Raw genomic sequence first — 23,133 nt, 5'->3', positions numbered from 1 at the left:
GAGGACTTTGGCTGAAGCACTACTCACAGCCCCTGGAAGAGACAGTGATGGTGGACACTTCCCTTGTATGGAACTGTATCATCCCTATACTGTTTGACTCAAAGAAAGACCTGGAGGGGAGAGAGGGATGGGTGAGGGCACTAGGGTATGAATGGAAGAGTAGGAGGCAGTGACTTTCAGTACAGTGGAGAAGAGGTGCTTTTTTGCCTCAAATGGGTGACAAAACATGGAGTTCAGCACCTCTGAAGAAGAAGAGCTGATGAGACCATGAAGGGCTATATTTTCTGTGTAAAAGTTGACTGGAAACAGACCACTTCAAAGTGCCACTTTGAATCTTCAAAGAACTGAAATAAAATAACTACCTAGAATTCTATAGCCAGCAAAATTATTCTTCAAAAATGAAAGTAGGGGTGCCTGGGTGGCTCAGTCAGTTGGGTGGTGGACTTTGGCTCAGGTCATGATGTCACAACTGGCAAGTTCAAGCCCTGTGTCATGCTCTGTGCTGACAGTTTAGAGCCTGGAGCCTGCTTCAGATTCTGTGTCTCCCTCTCTTTCTGCCCCTCCCCAACTTATTCTCTGTCCCCCCAACCTCAAAAATAAAAAAAAAACACTTAAAAAATTAAAAAAAATTAAGGTAAAATAAAGAAATTCTCAGACCAAGTAAAAGGAGAGAAACCTCAAAAATATTTAAAGATTGGAAGGGTTCAGAGTATGTTTTCTGTTTACAGTAGGCAGTTACAATAGAAACTTAATTTGAAAAACTCTAACTGCCTGTACATTTAGTAGTATATTTCTAAATAATCCAAGGGTCAATGAAAAATCATATAAGAAATAAGAAAATACTTTGAACTGACAGATAATGAACATACGGCATAGCAAGACTTCTGAGATGCAACCAAAGCAGGGCACAGAGGAAAATTTATAGCCTTAAATTTCATATATTAACCATGCCTGAAAGACACAGAGAGGGGAGAAGTGGGAAAATTGGCTAAATCCCTAAGACATGGACTCCCATGGGAGTAGAATTATTTAGTGATAAGACAGGTTTAAAAAAAATTAACTAACTAAAAGATATATTATCAAGTTCCAACCAAAAATAAATCCTTAAGAGAGTTCTTTAGGGGATAGAAGATGGTCACAGTGAAAGTAATGTTGAAGGAATGATGCAGAGAAGAAGGGTAAATCCAATTTATTTAAGACAATCATATTGTCTTATGGGCTTTCAAATATGTAGAATTCAAACACATGAGAGCAAGAACATACAAGGTGAGTGGGAAGTTAGGAGTAGTAGTATTCTAAGGTATTCTCACCATCCTTGAAATGATAAAAGTATTAATTTACAGTAGACTCAATTAACTAAATGTTGCTTATCACAATTGTTAGAAGCACCACTAAAAGAAGAGTAAAATAAGGAGTAAATAAGGCCATTAAGAGGAATAATTGTAATAATAAAATATCTTGATAATTCAAAGGAATGTAAGAACAGACAATGAGATAATTAGAAAACATGTAGAAATATGGCTGATTGGAACCCTAACATATTAATAATGGCAATAATAGCTGTCAGTGAGCAGTAATCTGAGTCATTGTAAATGGAATAAATCCCCAAAATAAAAGACCCTTAGACTGATTTAAAAAATGTTTGCTGCGGGGCGCCTGGGTGGCTTGGTCGGTTAAGCGTCCGACTTCAGCTCAGGTCATGATCTCACGGTCTGTGAGTTCGAGGCCCGCGTCGGGCTCTGTGCTGACAGCTCAGAGCCTGGAGCCTGTTTCAGATTCTGTGTTTCCCTCTCTCTGCTCCTCCCCTGTTCATGCTCTGTCTCTCTCTGTCTCAAAAATAAAGTAAAACGTTAAAAAAAAATTTAAAAAAAATGTTTGCTGCTCACAAAAGCACATCTTAGTGAGTAGGACATCATCTGTGAGAAAAAAGATGGATGAAGATATATCATGAAAATAACAATGAAAACAATGCTGCTGTAGTAACTCTGACATCAGACAAGATAGACTGCAGAGCAAGAGGAATTACTTGGGATAAAAGGTACAACTTATAATGATAAATGGTTGACCACCAAAATAGTAACAGTTCTATTTGTATAAGCACTTAATTATAGTCTCATAATATATAAAGCAAAATTATGAGAAAAGAAGAACAGATAAATTCACAATCATAATCATGAGAGACTTTAACACATCTCTGAAAAATAGACAAAAAAGTGACCCAAACCCAAACCAAATCAAACTAAACTTAATACAACAAAATAAAACAAAAGGGGTAAATATATGGAAGGTTTGAATGAAATGGTGTACTGAGATAGATATCAACTCCTAAAAGATACAGAATACACATTGTGTTCAAGAAGATATACAGGTGTCTACATGGCTCAGTTGCTTAAGTGTCCCACTCTTGATCAGTTTGTGATCTCGTGGTTATGGGATCAAGCCCCATGTCTAGCTCTGCACTGAGACTGGAACCTGCTTGGAATTCTCTCCCTCTTTCTCTCTCTCTGCTCCTTCTCTTTTCATACTCTCTCTCTCTCAAAAATAAAAATAGGGGCACCTGGGTGGCTCAGTCGGTTGAGCATCCGACTTTGGCTCAGGTCATGATCTCACAGTCTGTGAGTTTGAGCCCCGTGTCGGACTCTGTGCTGACAGCTCGGAGCCTGGAGCCTACTTTGGATTCTGTGTCTCCCTCTCTCTGACCCTCCCCCTTTCATGCTCTGTCTCTCTCTGTCTCAAAAATAAACATTAAAAAATTAAAAAAAAATAAAACTTAAAAAAAAGAACATATAGAGTGTTGGCCATATTCTGGGCAATAAAACAAATCTCAACAAATTTTGAAAAATAGAAATAATACGATATTTTCTAACTATAGCGGGCTTTAGCTGGAAGTCAATAAAAGATGATTAGAAAGTTGGCTGTGGTAGAAATTAAACAACACATCTACAATAGCCCACAGGTCAAGAAAGAAGTTGTGGTGAAAATAAGAATATATTTTTTGAATTTAGGGAAAATTAATAATAAGCATATCACCCTGGGAGGATGAAGCCAGATGTACTTTCTGGAAGAGGAGGATCAGACAGCTCCCCCACCTGTTTCATTGCTGGCCACACACCCTGTACTCCCCTGGGTCTGGCTGGTGCTGTGGGCTCCAGCCACGGTTGTAAGCAGTCTTGGCCACTGCCTCCATTCCTCAGAAATGGGATCCCCAGGGTTCCTAGGGATTAGTGTGATTCTGGAAGTCCTTGGTGCACTGCCAGGGGGGCAAGCAAGGTGGATGCAAGACTTTGCAGGAGTGGGCTGAGATAGCAGTAGGGACCCTCTTAGGGAGCAGCTCGGGTAGGCATCCCTGGAGATGTTCAGGGAACAGAGCATGTTGCATGCATGTCATTGTGTTCAGGGTTTTTGTGATAAGGGGGTGAAAATGTGATCCCTTGCTCTGCTTTCTGTTTGGTGATGATGGGAGGGACAAGGCAGGTGGATGTAGAGGTGGAGTTGGATAGAGGTGCCAGTCAAAACGGGGAGGTCAGCAGGTCTGAGGGCAGGGCTGTGTGGGATATTGAGTTATGGAGGGCAGCCCAGCAGTAGCTACCATCTCCTCCCTCCGTGTGTCGCCAGTCCTTGGTGCTGACAAAGGACAGAATGTTCCTGAAGATGCCTCTGCTTCTGGGGCTCATTGTGCTGGGTGCTCATGTCTGGACCATTAAAAAAGAATTTGTAGACATTAGTAAGCACCATGGTTATTTTGTGGCATCTGTGGAGTTTGCTTTGGCTCTGTTCAATGAAGACAACAGGGAAGAGCACTCATACAGGTTGCTGGGTGGGCCCAGCAAAAGGTAGGTGGCTGTCATTCTGTCCATTCCCAGATTCTGGTCCCCACGAACTGCCATGAGCCAGGCACCATGCGAGCAGAACTCTGAAGGGGGGTGGTGTCTCACCTCTAAATCATACTCCTGAAGAGATGAGGTATAGCCCCTTCTGTGCACAAAGCCCACCAGTTTCCCTCAGTCTTCCCATTTTTTGACCCTCTCCCTCTTCCTTGGACACCAGCCAGCCCTGGACACCTGGAGGTCATAGGAGCTCCTTGGGCACAGGTGTTTCACTTGCTCTCCCAGTGCCTGTGCCCTCTCCTAGCTCAGGGTCTGGTGACCATGCAAGTGGGGTTGGGGGTGCATGGGTATGTGTATATGAGTGTGTTTTTGGTGTGTGTTGGAGCATGAGTGGGTATCATGTGTCAGCTCTAGGAACTGAGTCCCAAATGAAGTCAGCTTTCTAGACAATTACAGGTCAGTCTAGTGAGAGGCAGGTTCCTTACTATGGTGATTTCTGGCTACATTTCTATGTTTGAGTTCTTGAGTTTTCACGGACTTCTATTTAACAAGATGAAATAATAACTTTTATTTTAAGTGTGGATGGAACTAGAGGGTATTATGCCAAGTGAAGTAAGTCAGAGAAAGACAGATATATAAATTCACTCATGTGGAATTGAGAAACTCAACAGATGAACATAGGGGAAGGGAAGGAAAAATAAGACAAAAACAGAGGAGGAGACAAACCATAAAAGACTATTAAATATAGAGAACAAATTGAGGGTTGATGGAGGGGAGGTAGGTGGGGGATGGGTTAAATGGGTGATAGGCATTAAGGAGGGCACTTTTTCAGATGAGCACTCATTGTCATATATAAGGCATATGGGACTACTCCTGAAGCCAAGACTACACTATGTTAACTAACTTGAATTTAAATAATAAAAAAGAGGGGCGCCTGGGTGGCTCAGTCGGTTGAGCGGCCGACTTCGGCTCAGGTCACGGTCTCGCGGTCCGTGAGTTCGAGCCCTGCGTTGGGCTCTGTGCTGACAGCTCAGAGCCTGGAGCCCGCTTCAGATTCTGTGTCTTCCTCTCTCTCTGCCCCTCCCCTGTTCATGCTCTGTCTCTCTCTGTCTCAAAAATAAATAAACGTTAAAAAAAAATTAAAAAAAAGAAATAATAAAAAAGAAATAACTTTTAATAACTTCTGATAGAAGCCTAACAAACACATGGAACAACACTGCTTTGTAAATATCCACCTTGATGAACATTAGCAAGAAGCACCCTTTTGTACAGCCAACTCCCACATGAAGTGAGGCAGAGCATTCCCAGCCCCCAGGACCTCCTATGTCCTGCCCTTCTGCTCTGAAAGGAATGGCCAGCTCTGAGGGCTGATCAGTGGATAACAGCTGTCATCCTACTGTCCAGAGAAGGACTCACTGGTGTGCTCGCCTTGTGTCTGGCTGATGCTGTGCAGGTGTCCAATGAGAGATGGGTGGTGCTGTCACTGTAGCTGGAGACCATGCAGGCTCCTTGCTGTGCAGCTTTCCAATCTGTGCATTCATGGCACTGTGAACATGGCTAGTAGCTACAGATCATCAGGAAGAGTGCTGCAGGGAAGATTCTAGTGCATGCTTTAGGTTCATATAGGGACACTTTTCTGTTGATTATATGCTTACAGAGAAATTACAGAGGATTTATATATCCTATTTATACACATATTTTCATCTTTTGTCCACTTTTCTACTTGATTCTCTGTCTTTTATTCATTCATGGAAAGCAAATATTTAGAAGTTGTTTTATAATTTCTTGACAGAGGTGGACAATGATATTTTTAATGGAGCTGAAGTTGCACCGCACAATTTGTAAAAAGCAGGATGAAGACATAAACAACTGCCCCTTGCAAGAAGGTCCAGGAGAGAAAAAGGTTTGAGAATAAAATTAAAAATAATATTAGAGAGGGTCTATGAAAGTAAGCTTGGGTGGTTGTCAGGGATGATCCTGGGCCAGAATGAGCATTTTGTCCCCTTCCCCCAGGTTCCAGGGCACCACACCCCCAATCCCCAGGAAGGAAAGTTGGTCACACTAAGCAGACAGAGATGCTTCCAGCAGAGCAGTGAAGCTGAGCCCTGTGCTCACCTGGCTGGTCCACCAGAGATCCTCTGCAGACACCCATATGACCTTCCTCCCAGGATGGAGTCCACCCCAAGAGCCCAGCCTGGATGCTTCCTGAGACCTCAGGTTCAGGCAGACACTCTTCACTCTCTGTGGTCCTAGCTTTTCTCTTGCTACTGTATTTTGGTTTTGGAGGACTGTTTGGTTTGTTTGGTCATCCCACTTTCTCCTCTATTCCCCTGGGCTTGAAGGATGTGTCTCAGTCTTGCATCTCAGCCTTAGAGGTAGCTTCCCCTCAGGGTAGGTTTGCAGCTGCTGCTGAATATTGGGGGTCCAGCTGGACCACTTCCTGGGTAGTGTGCAGGATCCCTCAGAACTCACGTATGTGTGTGTGGGGGATGGTGTTGAGGCCATGTCACACGCACTGGTAGGGCCCCTGAAGGACAAGTAATGGTCCCACCACGTGCCCTCTCAGGAACCTTTGTTCCACATGTGCAGATTCAGAACCCCCTGCCCAGCATTTTGGTGGAGTCTTGAGCTCCTCAAATCCTACCCCAGGTCACTGTTTGTTTTTGCTTTTCATTGTTTTCCATGTATTAATCTCTGTTCTAATCTCATAATTACTTTTTTTCCCCAGGTAGACTGCAACTTTGTTGTGGATATCAGGCCATGGCTTTCCCAGTTCTCCCTCCTGAACAGCACCTGTGTGCAGAAATAGGCTGGGAAGGGGCCCCTGGCTCCTCATACAAAAGATCCTTTTCCTCCAGAGAGCAACAGTCTGTATGTAGTCCCAGGTCTTTTTAGCACCAGGAGAATTAAAGGCATCTCAGAGCACTTTTTAGATCCCTGTCAGTTTTGCACTTTCCTGAATCATTTTTATTTTATAAATGTTGCTGCTGTGACAAGAAGTACAGAATTGATCATCCTTATTATTCTTACGTTGACTGTTGGTGCACAGTGTTGAGTCAATCAGACTCTCCAACTCATGGGAGGCTGCCGTCGTGGTTCTTTCAGGGCCCCCACTGGTTGGTTGGTATATTTATTCATTCAGTCATCCATTAATATAACCATCCATCCATCCATCCATCCATCCATTCTTTCATTCATTCTCCAATCTCTCCATGCTCTCATCTATTCCACTCAAAAAGAATGCAGACAATTTTGTGAGGGAACATCCACCTGTATCTTCTTTATTTCAGCTCTGGGGGAAGGCTCACAACGGGGTGGTCCTTCCGAAGAGGGGCCATATCTCATTACAGGGATAGGAGGTGAGTGAGTGAAGCTGACTAAAGGCTTTGTCCTCCATGGACACCAATCAGGACATCTGAACATGAGCCCCCTGAGGCTTTTCAAGTAGGTTTTCTTCAGAGCCTCTGAGGACAGTTCAGAACATGACACCTCAGTCACCATGTTCCACCTATTCTCTGATATATTTGTACCCCCCCTCACAGCCCATACTGGCCTTAAAGGCTGCCAATACCAATCACTACCCCTGGAACAGACATGTGGTGATGGACACCTAGCCTGATGAGTAAGTATGTCTTCTGGGATCCTCGTGGGGAGTAGCCCTGAAGGGCTAGAGTGGAGAGAGTGTGGGAGCACCTGGGGGCATGACTGGGACAGAGAGGCAGTGGCAATGACACTTGGAGGAATCCTTCAGAATGGAGGGGTTAGGGATTATCCTACCCACTTTTAGATTTTTAGGGGGTCTAATTTAACTGTGGTTGAAATTCTGTCCCTTTCTTGCTGACGTATTCCCAAGATGAGGCTATAAGCACTCTGGGCAGCTTCACTGGGCACAGCATAAAGATGGTCTGAGTCAGGTTTGGTCCTTTGACCAACCTGTGTATAGAATTTCTGGCATCTCCCCACAATATGATAGGGGCAAATATAAACAAACAAGGTGTGGTCAGCACAGCCAGCATAATACCTGACCTTGGCTTAACATCACTCAGGTTCATAGTGGTCTAGCCATCCATTGCTCAGGGGGCTGTGCTGGCTAGGACAGTCAGAGCCTCTCTGAGCCCTAATTGGTGCTGCTCACAGGTGCCCCTCATAGGTGAACACCTTTACCTTTGCTCCCATTTCACACTGGGAAGGCCTGGAATCTTGTTCTTTTCAATTATGCTGTGCTTTGAGCTCAGATACACCTTATGTGCACCTAGGGGCTTTGCAAATGTCCCTGTATTAGTGCCATGTCTCCCAGCAGACCCAGCCACTGGGTTATTTTAAACCCTGCACAGGGGCACCTGGGTGGCTCAAATGGTTAAGCATCCAACTTTGGCTCAGGTTATAATCTCATGGTTCATGAGTTCAAGCCCTGCATTGGGCTCTGTGTTGACATCACGAACCTTCGTGATGTCCAAAGGAGCCTTCTTTGGATTTTGTCTCCCTCTCTCTCTGTCTCTCTCTCTCTGTCTCTCTCAAAAATAAATAAATAAATAAATAAATAAATAAATAAATAAACAAAAAAATAAGCCTTGCACTGATGATTCTAATGAGCTTCCTATTGGACACAAAGGTGTGAGTGCAGGTTTGTGATTCTGACTGTGGCCTCCTGTAGCTCTCAAAAAGTATGGGACTAGAAACATAGCCGTTTGAGAACTGAAGGTCACAGCTTTGCTTGAATATGAAAGTTACAACAGTTCTATTCTTAGGCCACCTCTTCTTATGGCCTCCAGATTGGTAAAGCCACACCCAGGTCTAGAAGAACAATCAAACCCTGATCCAATAACTGACAGACCCCACCAGGTAAAAATCAGAAAATATATACAAAAATTTAAGAATACATTGATTTTTGATTATTGTTCAGAGTTTAGCTAAACTATTCCAGAGTACTGCTGCCTTGGCATCCACTTTGTGTGGCCAAGGAGACTGAGGGTTCCTAAAAGTGACACTAACCTTTCATATAAGCACAAGCATGTGCCCTAGAGTCAAAAGCAAATGGAAGCACCGGAAGTGACTTCCCGTACAGCCCTTGTGAGCAACAGTCTCCCCTGCCTCCAGAGTCTCCCCTTTGTGTGCCATTACATAAGACCCTTATGAGGTTTACCAGGACCCTGCTCTTAAGAGTTGAATTGCCCAATCTGGCCCTATCCTAAGAACCCCAAAGCATTCTACCCAGTAAAGCCATGTGCTCCAGATCTTTTGGCTCCATCTGTATTGTGCCTTGACCTCCCCATGTGGCCGCTTCATCTTGCTGAGTGCCTCCCCCAGGACCTGTGAGTGATAGTCATCTATTTCAACTTCTCCCATGGTCCCTTGCTGAACTGTGACTTACCATGCCTTACTCTGTGCTCCCCTTTGGTGTTATTTTGACAAATTAATAACAATTATATAGAACATTCACCACCAACTAACAACATATATTCTTCAGCTAATAGAATACTGATCCAAATTGAACATATTCTGATCCATAAAGCAAATCTCAATGAATTTGAAAGAATTGATATTATATGGAATAATTTCTCTGGCTGCAGTGGTATTAAGATTGAAATTAAGGAGAAAAGTGGTTGTTGAGTCAGTAATCCGCCGTTAAATAACACATGGGCTGGAGAAGTAATCTCAGTTCTGATTAGGGCATATTATCAAAGGAAATGATTAAAACTTATGATGTGACAAGTATGTATGGTGATGCTGGGTTCAGCTTCAAGGAAAGCAATGGTTCAGACAGGCACATGCTGAAGATGGACGCTAGGATGACTGATGATCATAGTCTCTCTCTCAAGAATGAGAGGAAGTTATCACAAAAAAGCATAGTTAAAGGAAAGAAGAAATAAATTGATAGAAAGGGTCAATGAATCCAACAGCTGTCCATTCACAGGCCTCATGAAATCCCTGAACCCCAGTAAGAGAGTTCTAGAAGTGAGGCAGTGACAACCCACGTTAGTAATGTAAAGGGGCCTTGTTATAAATCCTGCAGTTCTCAAAAGGTTACACTGGCCACTCTAGTCATCCTGCTGCCAGGAGTAGAGAGGAAGAACCAGTGTCGGGGCCCTGAGCTCCTCGGGGGAGGAAACACTCAGACTCAGACATATTTGGAGGTAGGTTTTAGAGCCCTTGTGATGATTGTCCTTAGATGCCCATACCTCCAACCATATACTGATGTGCAAAAGGGAAGGTGTTCACAAGAGTGTCTGTTATTTTGGCCACACTCCCATCTCTTCATGGGGTAGCCCCAGTGTGTACTTATGGCCTGTCCCCACAGCTGTGGCCTTGGCCCCGTACCCTCTCTGGGATCATCATCAATATGTTTGTGTCTATTTACTCCATGCCCAAGTGGAAAATTCCTTCCCTTGCATAGTGTCCTCATACATGTGGGCAGCATGTTGTACTTTCCCTGTCTGCTCACTCCCCATTGCTTTGTATGAAGTCAGGCAAGTACCATAGTACCTCTCCTCTGTGAAAAGCCTGACAACAATGGCATGGCAAAAGCCATGGGATGTCAAAGTTTCAGAGCTGTGTGGAAATGCATGTGGGCTGGGGCTGAGCCAGGTCTGCCCTTCCCAGCTCCTGACCCATGTCCATGGCTGCCATCCAGCAGAGACCTGCTCTGGTCTAGTATACCCCCCTTGTCCTGGGCATTCTCTCCACCCATCCCAGGACATTAGAAATCTCTCTCCCCACTGACAAGTACAGTCAGACCTCATGGCAAGTAGGTCAGTAGGTGCCAGAGGTGATGGAAATGATGGTACCCCAGCCCCAGTGGTCGCCCTTCCCTGTACCCTCTTGATGCCCCCAGGGGTAATAGGTGGCAGCCATGGTCAGAGGTAGACCTGGCTTTTACCTCAAATCCCCAGGACTCAGGGCCTACCAGTGTTCCTAAGTGTTCCTGTGACTTGCCAGTTGTAAGATAAACTGCCATGAGAGGAAGAGAGGTGGCTTCAAGGCCCCCAATCAGGGCCTATTTGGGCTGGGCTGGGGCAGGGGGATGTAGCCCTGCAAACAGAGCATCTTTCATGTGTGTCCCTGTGTCCAAGGCTTATGGAACAAAGGGGTGGAGATTGAGAGCTTCTGCTCTGCCTTCTGTTTGTAAAGATGGGAGGGACAAGGCAGGCAGTGAAAGGGAGGAGCTGGACAGAGCACTGGCCAACGGCCAGGGACTCCTTGGGGTAGAGCTGTGTGGGATGCAGAGCTGCAGAGAGTGGGCCCACACCAGCTGTTACCCTGCCATCTGTGTGCTGCTGGCCTCCAGGGCTGACACCAGACAGCATGCTCCTGAAGGCACCTTTGCTTCTGGGGCTCATTACACTGGTGTCTCATGTCTGTAGTTCTGACTTTGTGGACATTAGTAAGAGAGCAAATCACTTTGCCCTGTGTGTGGAGTTTGCAGTGTTCCATTTCAACCAAGTCTATCCAGATGAGTATGCATACAAGTTGCTGTGGGTACGGCGAAGCCAGCGCAAGGTAAGTGGTCTATCCTCCCTCCCTGTGGCTCCATATTCACCTAGAGACCACACTTAGGAGGGGCGAGTCCTGGATCCACAGGGAAGAGCATTCCTAAATGCCCAGATCTGTTTTTGTCTGTTGTATCATCATTTTAATTTGGCAAATATTGGTAAAAAAACACAAGTTCTCATTAGAAGTGTTCCAGGTTTCCAATTTGTTTTCCTTATGAGTGAGGCCCCTGAATAACAAAGGGGAGAAGGAAAGAGGTGAGCAGAAAGCAAGTACTGAAGACAGAGATCCAGCTGCGGAGTGAAAGAGGGAAGAACAGGGGCTGATGAGGCAGCTGAGAGAAGCTAGAGTGGGACAAACAAACAAGAAACGCTAAGAAAAGTGGTAGATGGGAAACAAAATCCTGAGAAGGAAAGGCATGACAGCAGTTGAGCTGTGAGGCTCCTGTATGAAGCACTGTGGGTCCAAGCCTGGGTGGGAGATGGCAGAGACGACAGGCAGGGATGTGTTCTCATGTGACTGTTATGCTGGTGAGGACAGGCCAACGGCCCCCAAGTTCATAAGTGAAATAGTGGAAAGCTGGGGCAAGAGCTGCACGTGTGGGGGCCCAGGGCTGAGGGGAGGTGAGAGGTATGGGGAGTGGTCAGGGAAGGCATCTAAATGACAGGTACTCCTGGAAGGACCCAGTCACATGGAGGGTGGGGATAAGGAGGGCAGGCAGCTGTGGAGAGGACCCTAGAGGAACAAGCAACAAGTGTCCCTGGGGATGGCCTGAAATTCCAGGGACTGGATTTGCTATGAAAGAGGTGCAGAGAGGCAGGAGTGCAGTGGGAAGTGGGACTAGGGGCACCTTCAGGGCCCCAGGTGAAGACTTGGGATGTTATCCTTGGAGTTCTGGAGACCCATGGAAGGGGCTCTCTCAGAGGCTCCACAGCCACTGGGATGCAGTGATCACTGGGAAATGGAAGAAGTGCTGGCTTCTGTATCTGTTGGAGGTTGATGTGGAGTGCACTGGTATGAGGGTGTGAAAGAGGCTCAAGGACGGGCCCTGGGTGTTTTTCCAGAACACATGGGTGTGCAGTGACTCTATCAACTGAAAAGACACAGCAGGTTTGGAGAAGACACAAATAGATCTGGGAATTTAGGATTCCTGAAACAGCCCAGGCAGAAGAAGGTCTTGTGTTATAGAGCCTTAAAAGCGAGAAAGAGGTTGGGTCTGATAGAAACGTGTCATTAGTCTCTGTTGGGAAAACCTTTCCCACTGCTGTTTATTCTTACCATTTTGTGCTTTCTTTGGACAGAATACATACTGCTGTCCAGAACTCATTCTGTCCATGCCCAGATTCTGGTCCCCGCATGAACTGTCCTGAGCCAGGATAGCCTGCCATGCCAGCAGGGCTCTGATGGAGAGGGTCTCAACTCTTCACCACATTCCTGAAGACAGCCCATGCACATAGCCCACCAGATTCCTTCAGTCTTTCCCATTTCCTTACCCTCCACCTCTTCCTTAGACAGCAGCCAGCCCTGGACACCTGGAGGCCGCAGGAGCTCCTTGGGCATAGAGACCACAGTTGCTGCTTCAGCCCCTGTGCCCTGTCCCAGCTCAGGGTCTGGTGAACATGCAAGTGGGGCTGGTGGTGCGTGTGTGTGTGTGTGTGTGTGTGTGTGTGTGTTGGTGGTGTGTATGATGTTGATGGTACATGTCTAGGTATGAGTGGGTATCATGTGTCAGCTGTAAGAACTGAGTCTCAAATGAAGTCAGCTTTCTAGACAATTCCAAATCAGTCCACTGAGAGGCAGATTTCTCCTTATGGTGAATTCTGACTATATTTCTATGTTTGAGTTCTTCCTCTTTTTTTTTTGTTTTACTTAAAAATTTTAATGTTTATATTTGAGACAGAGAGAGAGAGAGAGAGAGAGAACAAGTGGGGGTGGGAGGCAGAGAGTGAGACAGAGATACAGAATCCCAAGCAGGCTCCAGGCTCTGAACTGTCAGCACAGAGCCCAACACAGGGCTCAAACCCATGAAGTGGGAGATCATGACCTGAGCTGAAGTTGGACATTTAACTGACTGAGCCAACCAGGTGCTCCTGTTTGAGTTCTTCTTGTGCTTTTGTGGATTTATTTCTATTTAACAAAATAAAATAATAACTTTTAATAATTCTTGTTAGAAGCCTAACAAACACATGGAACAACACTGCTTTGTAAATATCCACCTTAATGAACATTAGCAAGAAGAGCCTTTCTGTATAGCCAGTTCCCACATGAAGAGAGGCAGAGCATTCCCAGCCCCCAGGACCCTCTATGTCCCCATCTAGATGCTGTCCCGAAAGGAATGGCAAGCTCTGATGGCTGATCAGTGGACTAACACACCTGTTATCCTACTGTCCAGAGAAGGACTCACTGGTGTGCTCACATTGTGTCTGGCTGATGCTGTGTAGGTGTCCAATGAGAGATGGGTGGTGCTGTCAGTGTTGCTGCAGACCATGCAGGCACCTTGCTGTGCAGTCTTCCATTCTGTGCATTCATGGTGCTGTGAATGTGAGTAAAAGCTACAGGTTATCAGGAAGAGTGCTACAGGGAAGATTCTAGTGCATGTACATATGGACCTCTTCTTATAAGGAAAAAGGGAAAATGAAGAGGAAAAGGTGAAATAAAAAATCAATTAAATTAGAAAAATAAGAGTCATCACACATACATATGTCCTTATTCATTTACATATGCACATTCACAGTTTTTGCCTGTTTTCCTTATAGTTTTCTGTTTTTCTCATTAATGCAAAGTATTTCACTGCAGTTTCTACAATTTGTTCTTAACAGCAGTTTACTTTGATATATTTAATGGAGTTGGAGTTGGGCCAAACCATTTGCTCAAAACAGGATGAAGACCTGGAAAACTGTCCCTTACAAGAAGGCCCGAGAGAGAAAAAGGTTTGAGAATATGATGAACATTCACATAAAGGAGGGTTGATGGGAGGAGGCTTAGGGAAATTGTCAGGGATGGTCATGGGCCAGAATAAGAGTCTGGCTCCTCTCTCTCGAGGTTCCAGAGCTTCCCATTGAAGGGGGATGTGGTCATTCCAGGCAGACAAGAGCTGCTCCTAGAAGGGCAGCGAGCTGAGCCCTGTACTTACAGCTGGCCTCTATAGTAGCCTTCTTGTGTTATCATCTATGAGCTGATCTTATTCAGGAGACTTGGACCCCAGGCATGAGCCTCAGCCAGGATGATGCTCAGCCAGGATGGGTGCTTATCTCGGTACTCCCATCCCAGACTTGGGGGTAGCATCCTTTCAGGGTAGGTTTGCAGCTGCTGCTGAGTGTTGGCAGCACTAGATGGACCACCTCCTGGGCAGTCTGCTGGCTCCCTAAGAACTCAGGGGGGCGGAGGCGGGTGCTTAAGGCAGCATAATCTGCACTGACAAGACTCTGAAAGGGCAAGTAATGGTCCCACCACATGCCCTCTCAGGAACCCTTGTTCCACATGTGCAGATTCAGCAACCCCTGCCCATTATTCTGGTGGAATCTTAAGCTCCTCAAGTCCTACCCCTGGTCACTGTTTGTTTTTGCTTTTCATCTTTTGTAGTTTTTCATGCACCTTGAACTCCTATTCAGTCCTTCATGCTAAATGTTCTCCATGTGTGAAACTGTTCTAATCTCATAATTACTTTTTTTTAGGTGGACTGCACCTTTGTTGTGGATATCAGACCATGGCTTTCCCAGTTCTCCCTCCTGAACAGCACCTGTGTGCAGAAATAGGCTGGGAAGGGGCCCCTGGCTCCTCATACAAAAGATCCTTTTCCTCCAGAGAGCAACAGTCAGTCTGTATGTAGTCCCAGGTCTGTTCAGCACCAGGAGAATTAAAAGAATCTCAGAGCACTTTTTGGGTCCCTGTCAGTTTTGCACTTTCCTGAATCATTTTTATTTTATAAATGTTGCTGCTGTGACAAGAAGTACAGAATTGATCATCCTTATTATTCTTACATTGGCTATTGGTGCACAGTGTTGAGTCAATCAGACTCCCCAACTCATGGGAGGCTGCCCTCGTGGTTCTTTCAGGGCCCCCACTGGTTGGTTGGTATATTTATTCATTCACTCATCCATTAATATAACCATCCATCCGTCCTTCCATCCATCCATCCATCCATCCATCCATCCATGTATCCATTTCTTCACTCATTCTCCAATCTCTCCAACCCCTCATCTATTCCACTCAAAAGGAATGCAGACAATTTTGTGAGGGAACATCCACCTGTATCTTCTTTATTTCAGCACTCACAACAGGGTGGTCCTTCTGAAGTGGGGCCATATCTCATCACAGGGATTGGAGGTGGGTGAATGAAGCTGACAAAAGGCTTTGCCCTTCTTGGACACCCATCAGGGCATCTGCACATAAGCCTCACTGACACATAATTAGATCTTCTCCAAAGCCTCTGATGATAACTCAGAACACAATAGCTCCTGTCTCTATGTCTCACCTGCCCCCTGAGGCCTGTAACCCCCTCCCAGCACAGGCTGACCTCCATGGCTGTCAATGCCAATCACTACTCCCGGGACAGCCACTGTGGTTACAGACACCCAACCTGATGAGTAAGTCTGTCTTCTGAGATACTCATGGGGATGGCCTGGAGGGGCAGAGTAAAGAGAGTGTGGGAGCACCTGGGGGAATGACTGGGTCAGAGAGGCAGTAACAATACTGCTTGGAGGAATACTTCAGAATGGAGGGGCTGAGCATCTTTCTTCCTTCTTCCTGGGTTTCTAAGGACTCTGATTTGAGTGGCTCCTTGTTGAAAGTCTGCCTGTTTCCTGGCCCATCTATTTTTGTGAAATGGTCATAGGGATGATGTGACAGAATTTTCCAAGACAATTTTGGACAGTTCCATTGAGTATAGCACAAAAATAGTGGTCTGGTTCAGCTTTGGTTCTTTGACACATCTGTGTATAAAGTTTGTGACCTCTCCCACGCCTTGGTAGGGACATACACAAACTTACAAGGATAAGTCTGTGTGGCCAACAGATAATAGGTCACTATTACCCATCCTTTCTTGAGAGTACTCAGGTTCTGAGGGATTGTGGCTTCACCTGAGGAAGGCCTAGTGTCCTGTTCTTTCTCACTATGTCTATTGTGTCTTCTGATCCATGAAAACCCCTTGGTTTAATTTTACAAATCTAGAGATCAGGCCATACCCACCCTCTCTACTAAAGAAGAATCTTTGTGAACCAAAATCAGAAATACATACAGTCTCCAGGTGATTGGCACTGTGGTCACATTTGGGAAATAGTTTTCTAAGGAACTGAAATATTTAGAAATGTGTGAAATGTAGCTAGTGTATTTTGTTTGTGACCTATGTCTTACCTCTGGTTCGTGCTTTCATAGAATATAGAATTAAAAACATGGCCACATTCACTCAACTCATGATCACAGGTCATTGTTTGTGCAAGAGTCTTTGGCAAGGTGGGTAAATGTGCCTGCCACCATTGCCTTTGATGAGCACACATTAGTAACTTTTGAATGATACAGCATTATCCAAGGTGAGTCAGCACCAGGAGCAGCCTGTCCTGTGTCAATGTGTCTTAGAGAGACCTCTCCAGATCCAGCCCAGTCATTCATTGTCCCAAAATCAGTAGGGAGTAAAAATATACTTGAAAGTTACAATATAATAACCCATATAGAAACATTGACATGCATTTCAGAAATTCTCTATTTCCACAAACCCAGAATGTTTTATGGGATTTACTGGTTTGAAGGAGCAGAGGTGTTTGTAATATATCTGTGAGACCCCTTCTGAAATGGGGGCTTAAACCAAAATCTCAGCACTGAATTCTCTGGGGAAGCTTCAAAGTGAAAAGGGAGGAGGTGAAAGAGAAGTAAAGGAATGATGTTCCCTGCAAGGTTGATGTCATGAAATTTAAGTGATGAGATGATCTCTGTTAACCCTCACCACCAGCACCCTTCCCCATTTCCCTGCCAGGGCCCTGGCAGCTAGTCTCATGATTCTCTACTGTGCGTTTCCTAAACTGAGTTCACAGATTGAACCTAATTCTTTTTACCCATGTTAACTCTTTGATTTCCAAATGCAAAGATCCATAGACATTATCAAAGAAACAAAGGCTCAGAAATACATGTAACTAGTCATTTGTTATCTCCTTTTTGTGATGCTTTCCAAATATTATTGTCAAAGCAAAATCATATACCACAGAAACTGCTGCTGTTTATAAGTTTTCCTGTCCTCTCTTAGGAAGCTACATTGTCAGCCCAGGAATAGCATCAATGAATCAAAACCAACAAATCAATGTCCTGGAGCATCATATTTGTTAGGCTGAGCCCTCACCTCTGTCTCCAACTGCCCTAGACACAGGTGCCATTCCTCAGCATCTGCCCTATGTCTTCCCAGCGTGCTCATAAAGCTGGTATGACCTCTCTTTCCTCTCCAGTCTCCTGGTCATACCCACTTTCAGAATTTAGTCTTTAGATAATGACATCTGTTATCTCTGAAACTTTCTATGTATATTTTATGTAGTCCTGTCCTATGGTTACATCGTATGCATTGCTGTCAGATCAAGGTAAAATATTTTCCAAATCATTCAAAGCCTCAATTAGTTCCACATGTTTAAAACACAGAATGTCCATCACTCAGTCAAAAGCAATCATAAAAAAGACAAGACTTGATGGGTAAATCAAGAGCAAAATTCGGGGCGCCTGGGTGGCGCAGTCGGTTAAGCGTCCGACTTCAGCCAGGTCACGATCTCGCGGTCTGTGAGTTCGAGCCCCGCGTCAGGCTCTGGGCTGATGGCTCGGAGCCTGGAGCCTGTTTCCGATTCTGTGTCTCCCTCTCTCTCTGCCCCTCCCCCGTTCATGCTCTGTCTCTCTCTGTCCCAAAAATAAATAAAAAACGTTGAAAAAAAAAATTAAAAAAAAAAAAAAAAAAAGAGCAAAATTCAATAATAGAAACAAAACTGAAAATATACCTAGACAGTGTAGTTATCAGATATGGGGCTTTAATGTGTCCAAGATGAATAGGTTCAGGGGAGAAAGATGGGTAATACCAGCAAAGAAGTAGAAGCTACCATAAAAGAATAAAAGGAAAGTTCTAGAACTGAAAAATATAGTAATGGAAATGAATAATGCAATAGGCAGGTTAACCTCAGATTCAGAGCAGCTACATGACAGTTAGACAGCAGGGAGGCAGACCTGAACAGATACAAGATGGGAAGCATGAGAAAGGCAAGGTGAGATCTCCCTCATAGAGGAAGAAACACACCATGGAACAGAAGCAATATTGCTGATTCATAGGGGCACACGTACCCAATATTTATAACAGTGCTTTCAACAATAGCCAAATTATGGAAAGAGCCTAAGTCCACCAACTGATGAATGGGTAAAGATGTGGTATATATATACAATGAAATACTACTTGGAAATAAGAAAGATTGAAATCCTGCCATTTGCCGTAAGGTGGATGAAACTGGAAGGTATTATGCTAAGTGAAATGTCAGTCGGAGAAAAATATCATGTTTTCACTCATATGTGGAACTTGAGAAACTTAACAGAAGACATGGGGGAGGGGAAGGGGAAAAATAGTTACAGAGAGGGAGGGAGGCAAACCATAACAGACTCTTAAATACAGAGAACAAACTGGGGGCCTGATGGGGGGTGGCAAGGGAGAGGGGAAGTTGTTGGGTGATGGCAGTTGTTGGGATGAGCACTGGGTCTTGTATGTAAGAGATGAATCACGGGAAACTACCCCCAAAACCAAGAGCACACTGTATACACTGTATGTTAGACAACTTGTATTATACTGAATACATATACAGCCAAATTATATTAAAAAAAGAAAAAAATATAAAGCTTGAGTTCTCTAGAACTGACCAAAGACATCAAGCCATTGATTTAAGCAATGTTATAAACCCTAAGCAGGGTATAATAAAAGAAACCCATAACTGAGAATAAAAGAGTTCAAAGTCAAATTTTAGGAGAAAAAAATCTTAAAATCAGCCAGAGGTAAAAATATCTCTTATTTTCAAACAAACCATTATCGGGCTTTCAGCTGAGCTCAGGAAACAACGAAATGTCAGAAGATGCCATGCACGTGCTAACTGCTGGAGGAAATTAATTATGGACCTAGAATCCCTCAGCCACCAAAAACCTCTCTCAAAAATGTATACAAAATCAAGTTATTTTAAACGCATAACGGAGTGTAGTTGTTGCCAGTAGAATTGGTCTAAAATAAACACTGGAGGGAATTCTCTGGGAAGAAGGAAAAACAAGTCCAGATGGAAAAATAGTATGGTAGGAAGAAAGGAAGAACACTCAAAAGGAACAATATGTAAATAAATGTAGGTGATATATTGATTGTAAGAAATAATATTGTATTGAATATTGTTAAATACATATAGAATTAGGGGCGCCTGGGTGGCTTGGTTGGTTAAGCGTCCGACTTCGGCTCAGGTCATGATTTCACGGTCCGTGAGTTCGAGCCCCGGGTCGGGCTCTGTGCTGACAGCTCAGAGCCTGGAGCCTGTTTCAGATTCTGTGTCTCCCTCTCTCTCTGCCCCTCCCCTGTTCATGCTCTGTCTCTCTCTGTCTCAAAAATAAATAAACATTAAAAAAAAATTAAAAAAACACATATAGAATTAGTATACATGAAAATAGCACAAAGGTGGAACAGGAATCAATGCGACTAGGATGATGTAAATGCACTGGAAAACTTAGTTAAAAGTTAGTTGACTGCTGGAAAAGTACAAGAAGGCAAAACAAAGAGGAAACACTTCTTTTTTTTTTTTTAATTTTTTTTTTCAACGTTTTTTATTTATTTTTGGGACAGAGAGAGACAGAGCACGAACGGGGAAGGGGCAGAGAGAGAGGGAGACACAGAATCGGAAACAGGCTCCAGGCTCTGAGCCATCAACCCAGAGCCTGACGCGGGGCTCGAACTCACGGACCGCGAGATCGTGACCTGGTTGAAGTCGGACGCTTAACCGACTGCGCCACCCAGGCGCCCCAAAGAGGAAACACTTCTAAACATGAACACAGAGATTTTGGAAAAATGAGAATGGATTAAAGTATACTATGTCAACGCTAACCAAAAAAATGTCAGTATAACAGTACTAAGATTCCATAAGCCCTAAGACAAGAGACAGCACTTGAAATAAAGGTGGCCAGTTTACTGATGGAAGTGTTTATCTACTAGGAATATGTAACAACTCTAAATATGTAGGCGTCTGTCTCAGAATACCCAAAGCACAAACAGAAAGAATAAAAAGGGGAGATAATCAAATCCACAACCATAGCGAGAGGATACAAAACACACCCCACAGGGGCTGATAAAACTCAGTGGACATAGTACATCAGCCATGTTCTAAAGTTCCTATAGAGAGGTACCAACTTGTTCTTTTTGACTTACACTGAACATCACTTACACACTGATCATGCATACATGCTCTTTTCAAGTGCATATGAAACATTTCCAGAATTGATCAATTGTGTATAACAAAGTAAGTCTCAACAAAATTCACAGGCCTGACACTATGCAGATCATTTAATAACCATGGTGAAATTAAGGTGGAAATCAATATGAAAATGCAAGAGACTTCCAGAGATCAGAAGAAGCTTCCCTTGTTTCTGTGGACCCTTCCCATCCTCTCTGCTGGCTCTCTCCTCAAAGTGACCCAGAGATTAAGGGGGATGGATTTGGAGGATTTGTTGCCTACAGAGAAACTTCTGAGGGGATCCCCTCTGAGGAGACTGGATCCAGGCCAAACTCCTAGAAGTAACTTTTCAGGCTGCAGGTAATTATAAAGGCTCCACCTGGAAGGCTTCATGACAGAAGTTGGCCTCGAGTACCAGCCCTTGCACACATTTGCAGTCTTTGATGAGAACTGCAGGCAAGGGCTCACATGCCCCTACAACCCACAGGGAAGGTGCTCCACCAAGATACTGCTTTGGGGGACCTCCTAATGGAAAAGGCGCACTTGACACTTTTTTTCACTCAGACTCAGTTCTCAATACTTTCTGACTCCTAGCCCTTCCTCCTCACCCTCTCAAGAACTTGGGAGTCCTCTCTGGCTTGCTTGCTTCCTATTCATTCACTAATTTATTGTCTTTTCCCCCACACCTACTCTAGTCCCCTTCCCCTATTCTTAGGCAACCATTCTCATGCCTTTTATGTGTACCTTCGCATCGGTATTTTTGAAGAGTGGGTAGTATTGTTTTGTGTCCAAAATAGTTATTTAATTGGGTTGTACGATATATTTTCTTTTGAATTTGACTTTTTCCTTTTAACATTGTATTTTATAATATCCATTCTTGGGACACCTGGGTGGCTCAGTTGCTTAAGTGACTGACTCTTGATATTGGCTCAGGTCATGATCTCAGGGTTCCTGAGATCAAGACCTGCGCCAGGCTCTACGCTTACAACGTCGAGTCAGCTTGGGTTTCTCTCTTCCCCTCTCTCTCTACCCCTACCTCTTCCTCTCAAAATTAAGAAATAAACATTTAAAAATAAATAAACGATCCACTCTTCTTTCTCTGTATACATCCAGTCTAGCTTCCAGATCTGAATCATACTTTACCCATCATTCTCCACCTCCAGAGAGCTTCTGAGTTTCCTATCAAATTTGCTGTAGTGAATGTCTTCTTTTAGGTCATTTATGGATATGCTGAGAAATTCCTTGGATTGGTACTCAGGAACAGACTTGCTGCATCTTGGGCTTTGCAAAACCTCAATTTATCCTCCAGAATGGAGGTGCCAGTCCTCATGCTCCCCAGCAGCTCAGGAGCTCGCTTGTGCCCCCGTGATCAGTCTCATCAAGCTTTCTCATTTTTGATAGCCTAGTAGGTGAAAAGGATTAACCTATTTCACTGGTGATACCTATTTTCACTTCTTTGGTTACCAGTGGGTTTGAATATATTTTTGTAGTCTCAGTCTGAGATTTCCCCTCAGACAATGCCTAACTCATAATAGTAGCTCATTTCTTAGTCTCAGATTTGTCAAATTTCTTTGACTTTTGTTAATGGTATCTTTTGTGAAACAGACATGTTAAATTTTGTGAGTTTTAACCTGGAGTGTGGCATTTCATACTACAGATTATTAATGTATTTTCAGGCCTTTTCACCTCTGCTTGTTTGGGGCCTTCTTGATCTATCTAATTTTTGTCTTCTTATCTGTCAGGTAAAAAGCTGACCACTTACTTGTTTTCCCCTGCAGCTGTCTCATTTCTTGCTAGGTTTGTGTTAGGCTGTGCTAGGCCTATCGATATTTTCATGACTGTATCTTCTTGTTCTATTTCTTATTTTGTCCATTTTTGTCCCTATATTAGTAGTTCTATACCTCGTTACAAATAACCACACATTTAGCAGCTTAAAACAATACCCATTTATTACCTTATAGTGTCTGTGGGTCAGACTTATCTGGGTCCTCTGTTCAGGGTCTCTGCAGACTGCATCAAAGTGTTGGCCAAGACTGAGGATTCATCTGAGAGGGGGTCCTCCTCCAAGTTTACGTGGTAGTTGACAGAATCCAGTTCCTGTGGTTGTAGGTCTGAGACTCTCAGCCATTAGAGGCTGCTATCTTCTGTTAACATGGTCTTCTGCTCAACATGTCCATTTGCTCTTTCAAGGCTAACAGGCAAGTGTCTCTGCTTCTTCTTGTCTCTTCTAGATAATTTTTTTAAAAAAACAGCTTTCATGAGATATAATTCACAGGCCATACAATTCTCTCATTTAACATGTGCAATCCAGTGGCTTTTCCTACATTCGCAAAGTTTTGCATCCATCACCAGAATCAATCTTAGAACATGTTCATCAATGCAAAAAAGAAATG

At 44.1% G+C, this 23,133-nt stretch overlaps 2 protein-coding genes across 3 annotated transcripts; both read left to right on the top strand.

Moving 5' to 3' along the window:
- The first annotated feature begins 3,282 nt into the window (after positions 1-3,282).
- On the top strand, positions 3,283-6,752 carry LOC131486233 (probable cystatin-16). The gene is made up of 3 exons (XM_058686355.1): positions 3,283-3,833; positions 5,622-5,730; positions 6,556-6,752. Exons 1-3 carry the CDS (start codon positions 3,640-3,642, stop codon positions 6,634-6,636), a joined length of 384 nt encoding a protein of 127 aa, XP_058542338.1. The 5' UTR covers positions 3,283-3,639; the 3' UTR covers positions 6,637-6,752.
- A 4,265-nt stretch (positions 6,753-11,017) lies between these two features.
- LOC131485334 (probable cystatin-15) lies at positions 11,018-15,190 on the top strand. Of its 2 annotated transcripts, none has more exons than XM_058684713.1 (3): positions 11,018-11,324; positions 14,138-14,245; positions 14,990-15,190. In XM_058684713.1, exons 1-3 carry the CDS (start codon positions 11,130-11,132, stop codon positions 15,068-15,070), a joined length of 384 nt encoding a protein of 127 aa, XP_058540696.1. In that variant the 5' UTR covers positions 11,018-11,129; the 3' UTR covers positions 15,071-15,190. The 2 variants fall into 2 exon arrangements, with proteins under 2 accessions (XP_058540696.1, XP_058540695.1); XM_058684712.1 differs by having other exon boundaries at positions 11,024-11,324; positions 14,135-14,245.
- Positions 15,191-23,133: the final 7,943 nt, after the last annotated feature.

This window comes from Neofelis nebulosa, chromosome 9, assembly GCF_028018385.1.
Source record: "Neofelis nebulosa isolate mNeoNeb1 chromosome 9, mNeoNeb1.pri, whole genome shotgun sequence".
NCBI lineage: Eukaryota > Metazoa > Chordata > Mammalia > Carnivora > Felidae > Neofelis > Neofelis nebulosa.
The sequence above is the reverse complement of the archived record's forward strand: the minus strand, read 5'-3'. Positions and strand labels throughout refer to the sequence as shown.

Bases quoted from the DNA above. Each gene is read 5' to 3' on its own strand.
- LOC131485334 (XM_058684712.1), top strand. From the start codon at position 11,130: ATGCTCCTGAAGGCACCTTTGCTTCTGGGGCTCATTACACTGGTGTCT. The intron at 11,325-14,134 runs GTAAGTGGTCTA...TGTTCTTAACAG, and splicing joins TACGGCGAAGCCAGCGCAAG to CAGTTTACTTTGATATATTT. The intron at 14,246-14,989 runs GTTTGAGAATAT...ACTTTTTTTTAG, and splicing joins AAGGCCCGAGAGAGAAAAAG to GTGGACTGCACCTTTGTTGT.
- LOC131486233 (XM_058686355.1), top strand. From the start codon at position 3,640: ATGTTCCTGAAGATGCCTCTGCTTCTGGGGCTCATTGTGCTGGGTGCT. The intron at 3,834-5,621 runs GTAGGTGGCTGT...TTCTTGACAGAG, and splicing joins CTGGGTGGGCCCAGCAAAAG to GTGGACAATGATATTTTTAA. The intron at 5,731-6,555 runs GTTTGAGAATAA...TTTTTTCCCCAG, and splicing joins AAGGTCCAGGAGAGAAAAAG to GTAGACTGCAACTTTGTTGT.